The following is an 18,261-nucleotide window of genomic DNA, read 5'->3' as shown; positions in this document are numbered from 1 at the left end:
CCAGCATGATTAAATCCGTTTGCTGTTTTACAAACGTAATTGCTGTGATGCATAGAGCAAACGAAAAGAAACGTTTGACGTTATACAATCATGATCATGCGTGGATAAAAAATACTGAAATGTAATAGGCCTCTGGGAAAGCACAGTTGGCAAACATTGTTGGTAAATATCATCATATTTACTGATCGTAATTCTACAACCCCATTTTTCCACCTTGGTAAAGTTTGAAGCGCTGAAAGATTTGACCCAGCCAAAGAATTATCTCATGCTGCTTTATATAGCTAGTTCACGGTCGCCTGTTTTGCTACTTACCCTTTTTTTTACTGTTTTCTGTTCTCTCAGCACACACCTGTGACACGCTGTCTCTGGTTTTCTCTTTTCTTCTCCACGAGTTTTTGTTGTTCCTAATGCGAAGTCTTTGACGTCACAGACATCTTTTCTACGTTGCGTTCTATCTTCGTACATTACGAGCAGTGTACAAGTTTAGAAATTCACGGGCAGAGAGGTGCGCTCATAGTTTGAGTCAGTTATTGTAGCGAATGGAATGTTATCCAATTAATCATAGAAAATGATCACATACAACAGTACTTTAGTTCAGTATGTGTATATATATATATAAATAACAATATTGTTATCAGAACAATATAGGAAAATTTTGGCGGATAATTTTGTTTACGTAATTTGGCGAGCATAATGATGAAATTGCGTTTAAACGTTTGAAATCAGACGTAATGTTTCTAATATTAATAGAATATTTTACAACGTTGCCAGTTTAACGTCATATTTCAAGGCGTGATTCTTTTGACGTATTTCGTGGTGAGCAAGCTCGTATCCGCTCCTCGTCTCTCTGTCTGCAGTGTAGATTCCCTTGCTGTGCCTATGCTTATATTTAGATCATTACCAATGCTATCCAAATGTTTCGTTCCAAGGGAAATACATAGTCATGAGATTGAATATGATCGACATGATCACAAGGTTTAGTAAGGAGTTACTTTTCTTAATATAAGACGGGTACTTTATTTATTACAGCTACGAAAGGCCTATATTGGTTATGTCATGCGCGCCCAATTTCGTGATACAGCGAGCTAGGCGCTGAGAGTGAGAGGCAGAGAGAAAGTGTGAGAGGAATGAGAAAATTCGAGAGAATGCTCTCATGACGTCGAGTGAGCGAATTGACGTCAATGCGTTCTATTTTGGGATCGTTTTTCTTTTGGGTTGCGAAGGCTACAGGAATATTTAACCTGATCCGTTACTTTGGCGACGGATACACTAGATCGATGTGCGCAACAAAATAAATACTACACAAGGCTTTTCAAAATATTTATATATATAATTTTGTTATAATATAGTGCTGTGGGTGAAGATAGGAGACCTTTAGCACATAATATCCAAATATCTAGATCGTGTTTTAAACAATTAACAACGGTCTATAGAAGTCGTGAGGATTCGGTTTTATAATTCTTTTAATGTTCTATGTTTACTACCAAATGAGACAAAAAATATAACGAAAAAATGTCTCATCTTACCCACCCTACTATATGTTATAATAGCTCTGATCTAAACGGAAACTGCAATATTTTATAAACCGCATTTTAGACACCTAAGCGATAACGCAACGACTGGTAAGATCATAAATAATTTTATTGTTTCAAGATTGACATTATCTAGTTTCTAGTAGTGTATTGTGGGGTAACATGAGACATGTTTTCATACTCTTTTCTCTTTCCATTTGGTAGTAAAAATATGAATATTTGAACGATTATATAACCGCTGCCCCGCGTCTCTGTATAAAAAGGTTGTAAATTGTTAAAACACACGATAACAAAATATAAGGTAAGTGCTAACAATATCCCATCTTACCCCACCCTTCTATATGATTTATTTTTAGTATTTTTTAATATACAAACACGCGTTTTAAAGTTCAAGTATTTTGGTTTGGACGAGAGTTGCCGCTCCAAATAAGTGATGTTGGGTTTCCTATGGCACACTGTAAACGCTTATAGAGATTTAAATAGCTGCAATCGGTATTCATTGCCGCAGTATATTTTTGTCAAGATTTTGGGTGCGACTGTAGCAGAATTCGAGGAGAAATTTTGGATTTAATCGACGATACATCACACATGCAAAAAGATAGAGTGATTTTTTGTAAGAATCCATATTGTCAGAACACGGTGGAAACGGGGTGGTTTTATTTTACCGGTTACAGGACATCTGATGGCGTGTCACCTATAAATAGGCGTGCGTCGCAGCGTACGGCGACGCAGAGTATTCCCACGCCTTTACGTCTGGTACCGGTTGCGTCATTGTTGCTATAATTTACTTTGATTCGAATTGGAAAAGGTTTTCGCGAAATAACTTTCTGCAATGAAAGTAATTACTGCGCTGATAAGGTTTCCGAGTTGCTGCGAAAAACAACAGCTATATCGTGAGTGTCAGCCCGCAGAAGGTCGCATTCATTTGCCGTATATACCGTTGGCAAATTTTTTCTTAGAGAGTAAATTAAAGTAACACCCAATGAATTATAACCAAATCGTGGGTTCTGCTCTTTATTCTGCAAAATTTGTTACATTCTTGTTAGGGAGAAATTCACGATTGTTTGCTCTTGCGCATTTGTCTGTTTATTTTCAGAAAATTTGTAACATAGTGACGCATTTACGCAAACATAACCTACGAACAGAGTGCGTATGACAATATAAAAGAACTCGCGAACCACGACATACAGACGCTTGTGTCGCAAAGTCAACAGAACCGGCATACCAAAGATACTTGGATTTATAACCTTGAATGAACATGTTCTATGACCCACGTTTAGTGCATTAAAGTTAATGAACTTTTACAATATGAAAAGTGCTGTACTTTCATATATAATAGGGTGGGGAAAAACGGGACACCTTTAGCACATAATATCAAAATATTCTGACCGTGTTTTAAACAATTAACAACGGTCTATGGAAGTCGGGAAGATAAGATTCTTTAATTCTTTGTTTACTACAGAATGGAACAGGAAAATAGATTGATAAGGTGTACCATCTTCCCCCACCCTACTATATTAACAACCTTGAAAATTCAGGAATGTTTGTATTATTAATTTTACTAATCTGGGTTTAAAAATGTTCGACGAAATAAGCCTTGACGAACAGAGTACATCAAAGCATTCGATTTTAAACAGCAGTTTGGGTATAATATCGTCTTTGCTTTTTACATGGATGTCGATAGCAGAGCACTGGATGTTGTTTTCCCATCCTGATCAGGAATAACATCCGGAATTCGCAGTCTTGTGTTCCCAGGATCTCCGTTATTCCGGTTAAAGGTTTCATTGTGTTGTATTTTTCCTAACCGTAACCCACGCTGGTGAAGCGGGTTTTCTATACGGGTTGTGGAGGTAGGGTTTCTTTGCATCGTTCTAAAGAGGTGAGTTTAATTATGGTTATATATTTAGAAGGGGAAATGTGGGACGCCTTTATATATAGTACGGTGGGAGAAGATGGGACACCTTTTTATAATATTTTCGTGTTCCATTCGGTAAAAAAAAACACAAAAAAAAGAATTATGAAATCGTATCCTCACGACTCCCTTAGACCGTTGTTAATTGTTTAAAACACGATCAGGATATTTTTGGCTAAAACACGATCAGCAGGATATTTGGATATAATCTGCTAAATGTTTCCGTCTTCCCCATCCTACTAGGCTTAAAATGTCGAAGCTAAATCTAATTTACCGTTTTCCGCAAGACAACTTGATCAGCAAATGTTGAACAGCGTTCGAATACAATAATGGGTTAAGAGCGCTGTTGATTGGTAACAGAACTACAGCAGAGACAGCATAAGCCTGGTGAAAAAAACATTTATTTGAAAATAAGGCTCTTCTCTGTTAAATACTTACATTTTCCGAGATTTTGTAACCAGAAATGTTCATGAACGCCATAGTACAGACGGGAAGCCAACAAGCTATGTCGCTTATCACAAGGTATGTAATTCGTCGAAACATCGAACTGTGCCTGGAACTCATGTTAATGTTTTTTTTTTCATTTAAAAGTGTAGTACTGTAGAAAAAGATGGGACACCTTTGGCTCATAATATCTAAACATTCTTTTCGTGTTTTAAACAATTAACAACGATTCATTGGAGTCGTGAGGATACGGTTTTATAATTCTTTGAATGTTCTTTGTTTACTACCAAATGGGATGAGAAATAAAATGAATGTCCCATCTACCCCCATCCTACTATAATTCATACCTGTTTCCGTATTTCGTCACTCTTTTCTTGCTTTTAAGGGCGATAAGCAAGTAAGCGGCCAAAATATATAGAATTGAGAAGAAGTTGAAAAAAATGATAATCTGGAACAGAAAATCGTTTGTGAAATTAAACAGTATTATTTATTATATATAGTATTGTGGGGTAAGATAGGACATCTTTAGCATAGAATATTCAAACGTCCTAAACGTGTAAACAATTAACAACGGTCTATGAAAGTCGTGCTGAGGATATATTTTTATAATTCTTTTATTGTTCTTTGTTTACTACCAAATGAGACGAGAAAATAGAATTAAAAACTGTCCCAACTTCCCCCGATCTACTATACCACTTAACACAGTTGCATACCATCGAATGTCTCCATGCAACGTCTTTTGTCGTCACATAAAGTTTGGGCATGCACACACTGTGCACGCTGTAGTATCCGAATTCGCCGCGAAAACTTCCAATTTTATCTACAATGGTTTTTCCAAATACGTTCCAAGTGTTATCCAACCAAATCTAACAGAGAAAAAGAAATAAAATACTAGCTTTTGTCAATACAGGGTTTTCTGAAATAATTTAGAAGGGTGGGCGCCTTTAGCACATAATAAAACCCTTAATACTGGTCGTGTTTTAAACAATTAACAATAGTCTTATGGAAGGCGTATAAAGGATACGCTTTTATAATTATTTGAATGCCCTTCGTTTACTACCAAATAGGACGAAAAAATCGAGTGAAACTGTGACTTTTCTCCCCCAACCCTACTAGATGATTTTCCAATGATTGTAAGATTTTTACTTTTGAATGCTCCACAGCGACCTCGTGCGACTGGTTTTGGTGAACGTCTTGATAAAGCGTAAAGCGACGACAAAACTGCAGAAGCGCATCTCTTTCCACAACATCGCTTGTGAAATACGGGTTGTGGCTTATCCAAAGATGAGAGGTGTAATGATACGAAACAAGTGGACTCAGGGGAATAAAAGCTAAAAAACATAATGTTCAAGTTACTTCAAACCCATTAACGTTAGCGCGTTTAACCCAGAGGTAATGGGTTCAAATCTCTTCGCTGCTACCATTGTGAGCGTATGTGTTCGTGAAAATGACACTTAACGGCAGTTGCTCCAACCCAGTGGTCACCAATGGGTTATCCAAATTATCAGTGACACATAAAAAAATGAAACAATACACCCGTGTTTAACGAGTGTCGTTATCCGGCCACGCGAGGATAAAGTAAGAAGTCACAAACAAAAATCGTTACAAACAAAAAGTAGGAAGTTACAAACATAAATCACCACAATGCTTACCTAATAACAGAGCGATTAACCAAGCAGAGATCGCAAAGAGCATCGTCGTTTTGTAATTCACCCTTTGACTTCGAAACGGCCAAAACACGCCGTACAAGCGATATGATGTCAGTAGCAAGAGAATGGAGACTGAAGCCAGGCATGAAACTACAGTCAATGCCCCCAGATACCCACATTTGTCGGAACTTCGCCATGACTTATCGTCCTTACAGTAGCTCCCAGAGCGCCAAGCTGCTTCAGTACCGAGCAACAATAGATAAACACCCATGAGTAAATCAGCTAAAGCGAGGTTGATGACTAAAACATGGTTGACTTTTGCAAACGGTCTTTTGTTCCGAAAACGCTCATCTGACCAGAGCAGGCCGTAAAATGTTTCAAAAAGGACGGTAACGTTTCCTGTCAAAAAAGAAGAAGGTAGTAGTATGGGGGTAGGGGTTACCGTATCCCATGACTCTTATAGCACATTTTTATTATTTAAAACACGATTAGGATATTTGGACATTATGTGCTACAGGTATCCCGTCTCCCCCCACTCTACTGTATAAGGTTTTATTTTTGGTGTTGTACTAAATTTATGTTCACCTGCTATAGAAAGACCTCCAATTATCCATACTAGATAACGGAGTACCGGTGACTTGATCATTTCTTCTCGCGAAGCAAATATGTTTCGCTGAAAACTGTCCGGTGGGCATTCATCACTGCTGTCTAAGCAGTCAGCTTTTCCATCAGCAATGAAACGAATAGGAATAAAAAACGGTTCCCCTGTCGCAAAAGTGATTGGTATATTATATTGAATTCAAAATATAGTATTGTGGGGTAAAACGGGCCACCTTTCATTCTATTTGCTCTCCTATTCAGTAGTAAATAAAGAAGAATCAAAGAATTGTAAAACTGTATGGACACGACTTCCATAGACCGTTGTTGATTGTTTAAAATATGATCATGATATTTGGATTTTATGTGCTAAAGGTGTCCTGTCTTCCCCCACTCTGCTATATTGTTAAAAAATGCACGTGTTTAAGCCCGCACCAACCTCCTGTACAATAGTAATGCTGTGAGCAATTCATTTCATCCTGTTTGTTTTGGCAGTCAATCACACCATCGCAGATCTGTAGCAAAAAAACTTATTATTTAAAAAATACAGCGCCGTGGCATAGTGGTTAGCGCGCCTGCTGCCTGTGACCCAGAGGTAATTGGACTCAAGGCTCGTAGCCACTACCATTGTGGGCGTATGTATCCTTAGGCAAGACACTTAACAGCAAATTGCTCCAACCGAGTGGTCACTAATGAGGTTGTTCAAATTATTAGCCATATATACAAAAAAATATTAATCCAAAAAAACAATCACCCACAGAGTAAAATGCATGGTAACTCTAGCTCGTAAACTGGCACGAGGTGTATGAAACAGAACACCATTGGTATAACGATTGTCGTTTTCCGGCCACGCGAGGATAAACTAAGTTACATTCCTTTATTCATGCAGTTCAATTGAAATTTAACAAACCTGTGTCGTTGAAATGTGAATCTGTCCTTCGCCAGTAAAAGATGATTCTGTTGCCAAATTTTGGCAATAAGTTCGGTTCGGGCAGTTTAGTTCGTCGTCTCCATCAGGACAGTCGCGTGAAAATCCATCGCATACTTGGGGTCCTTTCAGAAATACTCCGCCTTCTTTACAACGATAGTAAAAGCTGAAAGTGTGAACAAGAACAAATGAATATAAAGTAGGGTAGGGAAAGGGCACATTTAACACATAATATCCAAATATCCTGACCGTGTTTAAACAATTAACAACGCTCCATGAGAGTTTGTTAAGGTACAGTTTTACATTATTTTGAATGTTCTTTGTTTACTACTAAATGGAACGAGAAAATAGAATGAACACCCTACTATATGTATTAATGCGTGCATTTTTTTGTTTCGCTAAGCAAGCATTGGACTCGGGATATTATAATCTGTTTTCACTCGCTTTAAAAAGATTTGGCCCGCATTTTAGCAACTGTACACACCTGTTTTACAAGTAGCCTGATATGGCTTAAAGTTCTATTCCAAATTATACGGCCATAAAAATGTATTTGTGCACATTCAACTATTTTTGTTTTTTTTATTTTTTATTAATATTCAAATTCACTATATATGCCACGTACCCAATGCCGACCAACAGCGACACGTGGTGACAATATTCCGGCAACGGATTGGAGCACAATTCACTTGAACATTCGTCTTCGAAGTGAATACACTGTGGCTGACCGTCACAAAGGTGAGCTCGTTTTCCAATAAAACCTATAATGAGATAAAAAGCCATCATACGAATGCATTCACTCATTTAAGATGATAAGAGGAATTATTTTTAGGCCGAAATCAAAACCTGAACTACTTTTACAAAACTTTAATTAATCTTACATCACAGCTTGAATAAGTTTTATTTCTACTGAGAACTGTTTTTTTTTTCATCAAAATTAAGATTATTTTTATATCCACAACTTACACTACTTGTACATCACAACTTAAATCAATTTTACGTCGGGACTAATTTGACGAAAAAATTTGAATCAATTTGGCACTATATAGCTCTTGTATTTTGATCAGGTCAGGCTAAACGAGTGGCATAGCATTTTTTTGTGAAGCATTTCGTTTGACAGCAAAGAAAAAAACAGGGCTGGTGAAGATGGGACGCGCATTCATTCTATTTTCTCAGGACATCCTACTATAATTCTTTAAAATGAGACATAATACTTAATACGTAACATGTTTACCGGGAATGTTCGGTGTACCTGATGTATGACATTGAAATGATGGCGAACAAATACTTCCATTGCCTTTAGCACATTGCACAGCAGATGTACAGAAGTTTTCATCATTTGCGTTTGAACAGTCGGCTTTACCATCGCATACCTGTTGATGAGATAAATATAAAATGAATATATATGTCTTTTACTCGCTCATTTGGTATTAGAATGTAAATAAAACGTAGCGCCGTTGTTACAGGAGACGAAACGTCGAAACATACTACGTTTTTTTACACCAGATGAGCCGCTAAAAGATTATCTACATTATGCTCGGTAGCAAAAATAACAGAATAAAATAAATGCTTGTAAATATATGAATGAATGTAACATACTTTATCCTCGCGTGCCCGGAAAAAGACAGTCGTTAAACACCAGTGTACGGTTTCATCACCTCGTGCCAGCTTACAAGTTACCAAACAAAATTATAACGGTTAATCTGTACCTTTTCACGGCTAATGCATCTATCCGTGCACTTAATCTCTCCAAAAGGACACTGGAAACACGGTTCCCCAGCAACATTAGAGTTATTGTGTCTATTGTAGCAAATATCTTGGCAAATTGCGGGCGATTTTTCACATAGACATTCGTCAGACAAAAGAGTACAGTCAAAGTTTCCATCACATTGATTTTCCACTAAAATAGAGCATTTTTTTATTTGTAAAAAACTTTTTTTGGGCAGTGTCCTCGCATAGCCGGAAACGGCAGTCGTTATAACGCGGGTGTTTTGTTTCATACACCTCATGTCAGCTTTTACCAAGTATACTACTTTGTGGGTGATTATATTTTTTGATTTTTGTTTAGGTATGGCTAATTATTTGCACACCCCATTAGTGACCACTGGATTGGAGAAATCGCCGTTAAGTGTCTTGCCCAAGGACACATGCGCCCACAATGATAGCAGTAACGAGCTTTGAACCAATTACCTCTGGGTTAGAGGCAGACGCGCAAACCACATCGCCACGCGGCGGACAATTTTGATCTACTTTTTCAAACATATTTACCCGGTATATATTTTCGTTCCCCAATGCAGTGAAACAGTTTTGTATTCCCACTGATGTTCGGAATATTTTCTCCTGGCTTAAATATGCAAGAAAATATTGTCATTGGTATTACCACTGTCATTACGATGTCGCGTATATTTAAATATCGTTCTTACTTGATCATTTTGACTTTCAGTCTGTGTCCAACTAATATTAAGCAAATCTAGTTCACGGTCACAATCGCTGACAGAGTCCATTGTTACGCTTAATGGCAGCCAGCAGTTCCTAACAACAGGGTGTCTGGTGCGAATGCATTTAAAAATATCACCTTCTTTGGAAGATTCATCGCTGTCGTCTAAGCAATCAGATGTACCGTCACAAACCTATCGATGCGAAAATAACGCCATTGAAAATAAATGAGATAACTTGAATAATTGAATGAATGTACCTTGTTTTATCCTCGCGTGGCCGGATAACGAAAGTCATTATAACACAGGTGTTCTGTTTCATACACCTCCTGCCAGCTTACGAGTTACCATGTATTTTACATTGAGGGTGAATATATTTTGTTAGGTTTTAATTTTTTTCATGTATGGTTGATAGTTTGAACAACCCATTAGTAACCACTGGGTTGGAGCAGTTGCAGTTAGGTGTCTTGGCCAAGGACACATACGCTCACAATACTGATAGCAGCGACGAGCCTTGAACCCATTACGTCTGCGGGGTAATAGAGGCAGGCGCGCTACCCACTTGACTTAAACGGCAATACGCGACAGAAAATTGGCCAAATCGCTTAAAATTACAAATTTTATTTCAACCCACCAAGCCAGACTCAAAATTGTCACACCAGACGGAGAAAACAACCATAAATATAAACTCACAGCCGACCGCTGTACACATTCACCAGAGTTGCACTGAAATGAGGACGCGCACCCAGGCAGGCATTCGTCGCTCCTGTTGATGCAGTGTGTGAAGACGTCACATGCCCACGGGTGGTTTATACTTAATGCGCATGATTTGGTTGGGTTAAATAAAGTTGTGCACTTGAACACGTCATCACTCGAATGTTCGTCATAATTAAGTTCGTCTGTACCATCCTTGCAATCTGTTGATTAATCATATACTGTGGGTAAGATGAGAGACCTTTAGCGCATAATACAGTACAATGGGGGAAGATGGGACACTTAAGCACATATTGCCAAATATTTCCAAAATCAAAAAAGGTGACGGTTTTTGGGTAATACCACGAATTAGTACTATCATTTATTAATTGACACCACTTTAATAAAATATAATAAAACACACGAGGAGTTATTTGGCGATCCGCACAACAGGTGAAATTTTATTTATTAAGTGTATTTATAAATAGGAATATACGTAAACAACACGAAATAATAATGTACGCATTGAAAATGAGTTCTAAACATTCTTTTTCTAGCCCTGTTGCTATAGTTTATAATTTTTTGAAAGTTCTTTGTTTACTACCAAATGGGACGGGAAAATAGAATGAAAAGGTGTCCCATCTTACTCTAACCTACTTAAACCGTAGCAAGTCAACGCGCTTGTTATATAGTAGGGTGGGAAAATGGGACACATTTTCTTCCGATTTTCTTGTCCCATTTGTAGTAAACAAAGAACATTCAAAGAATTATAAAACCGTATCCTCACGTCTCCCATAAACCGTTGTTAATTGATTAAAACACAATCAGGATATTTGGATATCATGTGCTAAAGGTGCCCCGTCTTCTCCCACAGTATAAGTGTAAAAACTGTGGTGAAATTTGCCTAAATCCTCGGCCAAATAGAATACAAATAGAATTGTAAAACTTACCAAATTGGCCGTCGCAAAATTGTTCAAGTCGCAAGCATTTTCCACCATCACACCAAAACGATTGCTTTGTACACTTAGGCTGGCACTCGTCTTCTCGACCAACGCAGTGGTCGTTTACGTCGCACATCCAAGCAGGCTTATCAAGATAAATATATGTGATAAAGCCAGTTATTAGGTTCAACAAGCTCAAAAAATTGGATATCTACAAACATATAATAACGATATAATATAGTACGGTGGGGGGAGATGGGACACCTTTTCATTCCATTTTTTCGTCGCAATTGGTGGTAAACTAAACACATTTAAAGAATTATAAAACTGTACCCTCACGACTTCGGTGGACCGTTTAATTAATTGTTTAAAAACGATCAAGATGTTTGGATATTATGTGCTAATGTCCCATCTTTCTCCATCCTACTATACTTTATAATAAACCTAAAGTAATACGCTATAAAACGTAACTACTGCAGTACAAACTAAACTAACTGGTGACTGAGCGCACAACACGACACAACAAAAAGCGTTAATTACTCGGCGCGTGCAGCACGAAAAAAGCGCCAGAATGCTATCAAGGCGAGACGAGGCTACGAGTGAACTCTGCTACCTAAATAGTAATATGGGGGAAGATGGGACACCTTAGCACATAATATCCAAATCTTCGGATCGCGTTTTAAACAATTAACAATGGTCAATGGGAGTCGTGAGGATACGGTTTTATAATTCTTTGAATTTTCTTTGTTTACTACCATATGGGACGAAAAAATCGAACGAAAAGCTGTCCCATCTTTTCCAACCCCTGCAAAATTATCGAGCAAAAATGCAAGTATATAAAATTCAAGTGTCTTATTAGTCTTTACGCACACTATTGTTTCTATTAGAAGTTTAACTTGATAATAATTAAACATAAATGGCTATTTGTCTGCTAGGTGTTTAAGTGACCACGCTTATTTTCTTCCAATTAAATGTAATATGATTTTAACTGTACGCGTGTTTTAACAACTATTGTATTGTCGCTATATCCTGTCTTTTTGTTTAAAATATGCTTAAATCTTCGCTACCGTAATCGAAGAGACAAATAAAGTTAATATATTATTATAATTATTATTAGCTTTTAGTTTAAGCACCTGATTCAGCACACACGTTTTATTCGAAGAATTTCTAACATTCCTACAAAGTGGACGAGACTCATTGAACGTTCTGTGTAACTCGTCGCTTCCGTCAATACAATCAACGTTATCATCGCAGAACAAGTTTGCGGCAATACATTGACGGTTCGCACAGAAAAATCTAAAATATTTTCATTATTGCTACAACCCAGTGGTCACTAATGGGTTGTCCAAATTATCAGCCAAACATATAAAGGTAAAAATTAACAAAAAATATTTACCTACAAAGTAACATACATGGTAACTTGTAAGCTGGCACGAGGTGTATGAAACATAATACCCGTGTTATAACGACTGTCGTTTCCCGGCCACGCAAGAATAAGGTATAGGTTGCATTCATTCATTATAGTAGAGTGGGAGAAGACCACACGATCTGGATATTTAAATATCATGTGCTAAAGGTCTCCCATCTTCCCCCACCCTACTATATATACCGGTGCCGTGACGTAGTCGAGATATAGTAGGCTGGGGAAAGATGGAACAGCTTTAGCACATAATATTCAAATATCCTGATCGTGTTTTAAACAATTAACAACGGTCTATGGGAGTCGTTAGGATACGGTTTTATAATTGTTCAACGGTTTTTTGTTTACTACCAAATGGGACGAGAAAACATAATGAAAAGGTGCTGTAACTCTTCCCCGAATGTATGATAGTTAATGTAACAAAACAATAAACAATCCAACCAACTTATGCTTAGATTCACATCGCTCCAAACATTCGTCCGAACTATCTCCACAGTCGTCCATACCGTTACAAACGTTTTCATCGAAAATGCATCTGCAAGAATCGGACAAAAAATAATTATTTTTAATTATGTGTTAAGTAAAGGGTAAATTACAAGCAGTTTTTTTTTAACAAAACAGATATTTCGCTGAAAAAAAATTAACACGTATAGTATAGGGTGGGGGAGATGGGACATCTTTTAATTCTATTTTCTCGTTCTATTTGGTAGTAAAGAAAAACATTCAAAGAATTATAAAACTGTATCCTCACGACTCCCACTACGCCACGGCACCGGTATATATATAGTAGGGTAGGGAAGATGGGACACCTTTAGCACTTAATATTTAAATATCCAGATCGTGTTTTAAACAATTAACAACGGTCTATGAAAGTTGTAAAGGGACAGTTTTATAATTCTTTAAATTTTCTTTGTTTACTACCCACCGCGACAAGAAAATAGAATGCAAAGATGTCCCATCTTCCCCCACCCTACTATATATTTTTTTAATTCACAAAGATTAACTATTACCTTGAGTTCCCACATACGAACGTGTGAGCGCAGTTACATTCGTCAGTCGTATCTCCACAATCATCGGTGTAATCACAACGCAAAGCTTCAGTTACCTCGTAATAAATTTATTATGTATATTATAACGTTCAACATAAGTTATATAGTAGAGTGGGGGAAGACGGGACATCTTTAGCACATAATATCCGAATAGGGGGCGGGAAGATGGGACACTGATAGCACATAATATCCGAATAACCTGATCGTATTTTAAACTTCTATATAACAACGGTCTGGAAGTCGTGAGGATACAGTTTTATAATTCTTTGATTTTTTTTCTTTACTACCAAATGGGACGAGAAAATAGAAATAAAATATGTCCCATCTTCCCCCACCCTACGATATACGATTTGCATTAGCCTTACCATGTTTCCGTTGCCACAAACAAAATCATCACATTTCATTTCGTCACTTCCGTCCAGACAGTCGTTTTTATTGTCGCATAACTGAAACAAGGAAATAACAACAACTAAATGAATGAAGGAATAAATGTAGCTTACTTTATCCTTGCATGGCCAGAAAACGACAGTCGTTATAACACGGGTGTTCTGTTTCATACACCTCGTGCCAGATTACGAGTTACCATGTATGTTACTTTGTGGCTGATTTTTAAAATAAAAATTTCTAAATAATTTAGCGACCGAATTTCACGCATAAAAGGACAAGCATGTACGAAATAAAATCGATTTTATTCGATTAAAGGTAAACGTATACTGTGGGGTAAAATGAGACACATTTAGAAAATATTATCCAAATATCGTGTTTTGAACAATTAACAACGGTATACATGGAAGTCGTGAGATACAGTTAAGAGAAAAATAAGATGTCCCATCTTTCCCCTTACCCTACTATAAGAAATAGTAATTACTTGACTAAACTTGTACATCGTCATTCTGTCCGGGCATGTAAAGCATTGTTCTGGTTGTTCCACTTCGCATAATTCATCGTCACATATTTGAAAGACCTGTTAAATAGGAGGAGTATAACAATGAATAAGTATGGCAACTTTGTTATTATGCCTAGGTGTAGCGACCACACTTATTTTCTTCCAATTAAATGTGAATATGTTTCTGCTATAAGCGTGTTTTAACAACTGTTGTTTTATCGCTTTGTCCTTTTTTGTTTAAAATATTTCGAAATCTTCGCTACCGTAATCGAAGAGATAAGTAAAGTAAAGTTATTATTATACATTATGGTGGGGGAAGCTGGGACACCATTTTTTTCCTAATTGGTAGTAAACAAATAACATTCATAGAATTATATAACCGTATCTTTACGACTTCCATAGACCGTTGTTAATTGTTTGAAACACGACCAAGACATTTGGATATTATGTTCTAAAGGTGTCCCGTCTTCCCCTAACCTACTATATCATACCTTTCTGCAAAAGCATTCATTGTGACATCCAATCGTACACTCGTCTCTTCCATCAATGCAGTTTATTTCTCCGTCACAAATCTGGCCATTTGTGACGTAGCTGACCCCGAGAATATTGTTCTCTGGTGAGCCGCAGCTATACCTCTTACAGTTCATTTCATCACTGAAATCTAGAGTAATTGAACGATTAAATTTGTTCCTTTTATTTCGGTCAAGTTATCGAAGAACGGAAAAGTTTACAAAAGTGAAAAAACGGGTAGTAATGAATGAAATTTATTTCGTCTCTACCGTTAAAATAACGAAGAACAGGAGAGTTGACAAAAGCGAAAAATATGTTAGTAACGGTAAAACAACAGTTATCAAAACACGCTTTTATGGATAAAACAAAAAAGGAAATATTTTTTTGTATAATAAGCGTCACCGTTATACCTTATAATACAATACAATACAATGTAAAAAATAATTTTTGTAAAAGTAAATAGTATTAGACAAGATATGTTTTTAACTGTAAGCGTGTTTCAACAACTGTTGTTTTGTTGCTATATCCTGTCTTTTCGTTAAATATATTTCTAAATCTTCGATACCGTAATCGAAGAGACAAATAAAGTAATAATTATTATTATAGGAATGAAACTTCTTGCAAAGCTATACTGACCAGCGCAATCTCTATAAGCATTACAACGGTGCTTCGCTAAAATAGGAGGACATGTAGTTGAGTTCCAGCAGTCTTCGTCGTTATCACCCACGCATTGATTGTTGATTCCATCGCAAATCCAGTTGCCCCGTAAAGCGCACACTCTTCAATATATTTGAATGAATGAATGTAACTTATTTATCCTCGCGTGGCCGGAAAACGACAGTCGTTATAACACGGGTGTTCTGTTTAATACAGCTCGTGCCAGCTTACGAGTTACCATGTATGTAACTTTTTGGGTAACTTTTAAAATAAAAAATTGCGTAAATAATTTAGCTATTGAATTTCACGTAAAAATGGACAAGCATGTAAGGAATAAAATAGATTTTCATAGTTCAGCTAAACAGATTTGTAGACTTCATAATTTAATATTTATAGCAAAAGGGGGCTGACACTTTTAGCACATAATATACTGATCGGGTTTCGAACAATTAACAACGGTCTATGGGAGTCGTGAGGATATGGTTTTATAATTCTTTGAAGGTTCTTTGTTTACTATACCAAATGTGACGAGAAAATTGAGTAAAAGGGTGTCCCATCTTTCCCCACTCTACCATATATATATTATTCTTCCATATCTGCTGAAATTATTGAATTGAGTTGTTGCTGGCTGCACGAAATATAAATATAGTGGGGTGGGGTAAGTTGGGACATGGGTCAAAACGGTTCACCTTCTCTTTTGACCCCCCCACTATTTAAAAATTCGAGTAGGCATTGTTTTTAAGAAAACTGTCATATTATTGGTATATTTTTTTACCGAATGGTTTCTTCTCCAAACTGATCGACGTTTACTTTTCTGCATGGTATAATATTGTACATAACCTTCTCCGAAACTTGCATTCGTAACACAGCGAAGCCAACTTCGTCACTGGCGTCCGGGCAGTCGATCGAACCGTCGCAATATTTGTCTCCGCTTATACACGAACCATCCCAGCACGAATATTGCTCTCTTAGACAAGTAACTGCCATTTGATTCGAAGGGAACTGTCCAGTAGAGTTATCGGCATGCCATGGCTCTAAAAGGTGGAAAATTCAATAATCGAGCGGGCTTAAGTATTCAATACGGTGGAATGAGCTGTGACAGTGTGGTCTTTGACATTATTATATACTCAAGCCTACGCACGCAAGCGTTAACGTTAATTGGTCCTAATGCTTAAGCATGCCTATATAAAGCAAGGCATTTGAAAACATGACTTCTATTTCGCATACATAACCAATAATATTGTTGGTTTGGTTTTAATGGAAACGTTCTATACATAAACGCGAGGAAATTTCTAATCTAAAGTCAGGTCATCGTCTTAATACGATTATTGGATCGTTTGTTTAAGCAGTAGACCAGTCAATTTAATCGATGGCTATCAAATTACTCTTTTACTTTCTAACACATAAAGCATAAACATACAGGGTAAACGAGTGACCAAATTATTTCATATATAGTAAGGTGGGGGAAGATTGGACACCTTTAGCACATCATATCCAAACATTCTGATCGTGTTTTAAACAATTAACAACGGTCTATAGGATTTGTGGGGATACGATTTTATAATTCTTTGAATGTTCTTTGTTTACTACCAAGAGGGACGGGAAAATAGAACGAAAAGATTTTCCATTTTCCCCCACACTACTATATTATGTCCGCGCATATAATACTTACCGAAATATCTCTGAGAAGACCCGATTTTTATTAGATGCAAGATAACAATACTAGTAAACAAACGAATCATTCTGAATTTCCTAAAGCAGCTAAATCACAATATAGTTATAACGTACACAATTAAACGTTATAAGTTATTACAAATTCCATTAAAATTTCTCATTTCCGACGAAACTTAAATTATTACAAGTACTACCAACAACAAAAAAAACACGCATACGAGCCGGGCGAAATCAGTATCTGGTTATATAAGACCGTTTTGAGCTGTATTCACTGCAACAACTTCAGTAACGACATATATAACATATACTACTAAACAGATAGCATATGAATTTACAACCACATTAAATCGAACGAAACTGAAAGGTCTAGTTTATAAGTTATACACTGCGCCCGAATCTGGAGCCTGAAATAGCTTTGCTATTTTCAAGCTCCCCTGTCAATCAAATTTGCCTTTTTCCCCCGTCTCTATTCACCGAGAACATGAGACAGTCTAATTGTGCATTAGAGCACATCCTACTGCAAATTACGTTTGCTGTGAATGAAGAAATTTAGGAAGTCGCGTGCGTCAGGTTTAATAATCGATCGAAGAAGAACGATTAAGCATTCATAAACACTAACTCTTACTGTAGGCTACTATCGCGCGATAATTTTAAGTAAATTTAAACTTGATAATCAATAATTTTAGTTTTGTAAGTATATATAATACACGTTTAGTGTTAACAACTGCTGTTTTGTTGCTATATTCTATCTTTCAATTTAAAATATTTCTTAAATCTTCGCTACCGTAATCACAAATAAAGTTATTATTATTATAAAAATATTTTTTGTATGCTTTAAATTGACTGACACTCTTTAATTTAAAGCATAACTAAATGATTTGGCGTTATTTAAAAACTGACAATTTTAGAACTCGATATCCTAAACTAGACAGAAAAA

At 36.7% G+C, this 18,261-nt stretch overlaps 1 protein-coding gene across 2 annotated transcripts; it reads right to left on the bottom strand.

The window, feature by feature from the left end:
* Window positions 1-2,754: 2,754 nt before the first annotated feature.
* On the bottom strand, window positions 2,755-18,180 carry LOC149731433 (uncharacterized). Of its 2 annotated transcripts, none has more exons than XM_089884687.1 (26): window positions 17,323-18,180; window positions 16,426-16,684; window positions 15,630-15,772; window positions 14,975-15,144; window positions 14,466-14,561; window positions 13,963-14,043; window positions 13,559-13,653; window positions 12,994-13,083; window positions 12,262-12,424; window positions 11,138-11,273; window positions 10,188-10,411; window positions 9,483-9,689; window positions 9,328-9,403; window positions 8,769-8,959; window positions 8,294-8,432; window positions 7,685-7,820; window positions 7,045-7,228; window positions 6,574-6,649; window positions 6,123-6,302; window positions 5,541-5,936; window positions 5,035-5,219; window positions 4,602-4,754; window positions 4,236-4,336; window positions 3,883-3,997; window positions 3,719-3,828; window positions 2,755-3,403 (listed from the first exon to the last, which is right to left on the bottom strand). In XM_089884687.1, exons 1-26 carry the CDS (start codon window positions 17,390-17,392, stop codon window positions 3,199-3,201), a joined length of 3,981 nt encoding a protein of 1,326 aa, XP_089740813.1. In that variant the 5' UTR covers window positions 17,393-18,180; the 3' UTR covers window positions 2,755-3,198. The 2 variants fall into 2 exon arrangements, with proteins under 2 accessions (XP_089740813.1, XP_089740814.1); XM_089884688.1 differs by having other exon boundaries at window positions 8,312-8,432.
* Between the last annotated feature and the right edge of the window lie 81 nt (window positions 18,181-18,261).

This window comes from Ciona robusta, chromosome 9 (genome assembly GCF_009617815.1).
Source record: "Ciona robusta chromosome 9, ASM961781v2".
In the NCBI taxonomy this organism is placed as follows: Eukaryota; Metazoa; Chordata; class Ascidiacea; order Phlebobranchia; family Cionidae; genus Ciona; species Ciona robusta.
The sequence above is the reverse complement of the archived record's forward strand: the minus strand, read 5'-3'. Positions and strand labels throughout refer to the sequence as shown.

Excerpts from the sequence above, each read along its gene's own strand:
- LOC149731433 (XM_089884687.1), bottom strand. The coding sequence starts at position 17,392 with ATGATTCGTTTGTTTACTAGTATTGTTATCTTGCATCTAATAAAAATC. Across the intron at positions 15,773-16,425 it reads TTTGGAGAAGAAACCATTCG|AGTGTGCGCTTTACGGGGCA; the intron begins GTAAAAAAATAT and ends AATATATTGAAG. Across the intron at positions 4,337-4,601 it reads TTGCATGGAGACATTCGATG|ATTATCATTTTTTTCAACTT; the intron begins GTATGCAACTGT and ends TTTCTGTTCCAG.